Genomic DNA, 3,334 nt, shown 5'->3' with positions numbered 1-3,334 from the left:
AATAGAAAAGGACTATCTAGTGGCTAATTACTTGGAAAATAAGGAAACAAATCCTAAAGTAAATCCTAACTCTAATAGAATACTTATTTTAATTAACAATAAACTCATAATAAATTAAATAACTAATTATTAAAGCATAAATCATGTTATTTAATTAACAATATACTCATAATTAATTAAATAACTAATTATTAAAGCATAAATCATGTTAATGTTATTGTCCTGCTCCACAATGGCTAGCCTCCATAATTTTGATGGGCTTGACCCGAATAATGGACAGGGCCAAGAAGATCACGTATGCTCAAGTCAAATTCATTGGCGATTTATAGGCTACCACCGACATAGCAAGAAAATCTCCAGAAAATATTATAAACAAGGAAACCAGATAATGAAAAATCTAATTTATGTTTGTCTAATTATGGGATAATCATTCTTGAGTCATTGGCCCATTTTTCTTGTTTATAAATTTTTTTATTCGTGGCATAGGCCCAAAGGCTGAGTAGACCCAGCCCAATCCGTATCTTTCTATTTCAGTTGCACAACGATTTTATCAATCAAGCAGCACCAGTCACAAATTGTATTCATAAATCTGTAACCTGTCTTCAGAAATCATTAGGATGAAAATATTAACGTAGTAGTACGTTGCATTAGAACTACTACTTTCAATGCAACAATGAGATCAATGATCCCAACTTTTTGCTTTACTTTCTTGTACATACTCTACTATAGTAATCTGCTTGACTACTCACCATGCATTCTCATAAAATGAATTTTATGTCTCCAAAAAAGTGTAGTTGCCTACAGAATCCCAGCTGTGATGGGGTGCACAATGACATACGAAACACAAACCGACATAACAGTGCATCTAAATTGTTTCCAAGAACCAGATATAACATCTCAACGATCAACGAAAAACTAATGAAATCACTGAATTCACTTAACCAGACTGATTTCATCAAATTCAGTACATAATCTGATGACCTTAAAGTTCATATAGGCTTCCCAGCCCATCACCAGGTTGATGCAATATTACATGATTTTAGAGGGAAATCATTCATTCAGTCTGCATCAGACTCAAAAGGAAACTAAGGTACAACAAGACTACATGGTGATGGTAGAAATTAAGCGTGATTGTGATTTTCTTGCAATTCTTGTAGAAGACCCTCTCTTTGAGTTGTTGTTATCAATTGGTTCTTCCATCAGAATTCCAACTGGAGCCGTGACAAGTTGGTGCTGCAATTAAAAAGCAGCAAAGGACCACCGCATTTGCTTAGAAAACTTTCTTTCTCCTTGAGTAGGCTAGAAATCTTAGCTTCCAAGGCGGAAAGTCGCTCTTTCGCCAAGACCAACTGCTGCTCAGCCTCAATTGCTATTTCCCTCTTCGTAACCTGTTCCATTAATGTGTCCTGAATCTTCTTCTCCTCGGCGAAATTTTTCTTAATATCTTCCAAGCGCTCACGGAGCCACCCGATGCTGAATTCAAGTTTCTCTGCTACTTTTATTTTCTTCTCCCAGCAGTCAATCAATTCTGAAGAAACCTCCTCGAGAGGGCAGTGATTCATATCCGCAATAAAATTCATTAATTCAGAAACCACGGCTACTTGGGTATAATAATAAGAATCTGTAAGAACTTGGCTTGAAGCAATGTGCCCATAATTCAACCAGATCTCTTTATACAACGACCCATTTATTTTCTGTACACTGAAACCTCCAATGTCTTCAAATGCATCATCCAGAACTTTCCCGCGGTGCTTGCCTTCTTGGTATTCTTGGCCAGCACCTGGAAACTTATCTTGTTTTGTGGCACTAGAAACTGCAACTTCAGCTACAACCTCCACTACCACAGCAAGCACCCCTTCAATCTGGTCTGGTTCCATTGAGTTACTCGTGTGCGCCTGAAAGTTCTGGTCTATTTCCATTGAGTTGCCTGTGTGCGCCTGAAATGCTCGTGAAGATACCGTCAAAATTGATAAATTTGTAATGGAAATGTGTTTATATATCAAGATCATTTTTACATTCCCTTGGATTTTCTTCAAAATCTTGACATTTTTATGCAGAAGAATGAGATGAATTAAGCAAAAGACAGACTGATCATGGAGTACAATCAAACTACAAAAACATATTTCATTGAATCATTAAATCATATCAGAAAAAACGATTAATAGCTGCAAGTGGATCGATGACCAACCTGATTTCGCTGATTTTCCAATGACGCGAATCCGGACACCAAGAATTTTGAGATCCAACGGGGAAAGGAAAAATGGAGTGAGAAAGTTTAGTGCAGTGGCGGCTGAAGATTTTAGGTACCTTTACTTTAGGGTATATAACTTATAGGGAGGGATAGCTAGAAAATCCAACGGTGGGGATGTTGTTAGGGTAATGGATATCCATATTTGTCCTAAAGATTGCATTAGGGTATAATGTAGGGCTGGAACATATAACCAAACCCAAATAAAATGGGCTTTTTTATCTTGTGCACTAAATGCAAAAAAATATTATCTCTTTTGGGTTTGACTTGTTTTTTCAATCTCCCATGTCAATATTTGACTTTTATTTTGTGTACGGAGTCATGAGTGCATAAGATGACAAAATCCTAATAAAATGTCGAGTCGTTCGACAAATTTCCAATGGTGTTGGTATTGTGACATTAATGTTTTATCGCTCGGCTAGATTTAATAGCTCTGGTTGAAGTTTTTATGAATATTGTTATTTCATCCGTTCCAAATTACCCACTCTCCATTCGTCCTTAAATTTCTTAAATTCCAATTTCTTGTAAATATGCCATCGAAATCATAGTAAAGATCAACTCCAGTGCTAGAGTTGGCGGTCCAAAATATTTAGTGGTTAAAGGTGAATCTAGTTATAGAGATTACGTATTTTTTACAACCGATGCCATCAATAGCGCACAACAACAGTTTCCAACCTTTTCTTTTAAATAGTAGTAATTTATGTCAGTGGCAAGTCAATATTCTCTTAGGGGACAGCTATGGAACACTTCAAGGTCAGAGTATAAATCTTCATCTGGATAACTAGTTCATGTAGGATCAAGTAAGGTTTCCTTGATTATTATGTTATGCAAAATTAAGCAAATCGGCACGATTCAGTTCATTTTTGAAAATCATAAAAGTTATTTGTTGCATGTACTTCTTATCCTTTGGACCGATACACTCGCTGGTCTGATTGTAGGCCAAATTTGATCATTGTAGATAGATATCGTCTACGTGAACTTACCCTTGAGTCTAGTTATTACGTTGATGATGAAATCAAATTAGGAGTGAGTCAATGCTTCGAATCCTCAAATAATATCAATGATTTACGCGTAACATTGATATCA

General features: G+C 36.1%; 1 protein-coding gene across 1 annotated transcript; it reads right to left on the bottom strand.

Annotated features, from left to right (window-relative positions):
- Nucleotides 1–850: 850 nt before the first annotated feature.
- Nucleotides 851–2,294, bottom strand: LOC113327799. Its single transcript, XM_026574930.1, has 2 exons — nt 2,189–2,294; nt 851–1,937 (listed from the first exon to the last, which is right to left on the bottom strand). The coding sequence occupies exon 2, from the start codon at nt 1,917–1,919 to the stop codon at nt 1,200–1,202; it is 720 nt and encodes a 239-aa protein (XP_026430715.1). The 5' UTR covers nt 1,920–1,937; nt 2,189–2,294; the 3' UTR covers nt 851–1,199.
- Between the last annotated feature and the right edge of the window lie 1,040 nt (nt 2,295–3,334).

Source organism: Papaver somniferum, unplaced genomic scaffold (assembly GCF_003573695.1).
Source record: "Papaver somniferum cultivar HN1 unplaced genomic scaffold, ASM357369v1 unplaced-scaffold_107, whole genome shotgun sequence".
NCBI classification, from domain to species: domain Eukaryota; kingdom Viridiplantae; phylum Streptophyta; class Magnoliopsida; order Ranunculales; family Papaveraceae; genus Papaver; species Papaver somniferum.
The sequence above is the reverse complement of the archived record's forward strand: the minus strand, read 5'-3'. Positions and strand labels throughout refer to the sequence as shown.

Excerpts from the sequence above, each read along its gene's own strand:
- LOC113327799 (XM_026574930.1), bottom strand. The coding sequence starts at position 1,919 with ATGGAAATAGACCAGAACTTTCAGGCGCACACGAGTAACTCAATGGAA.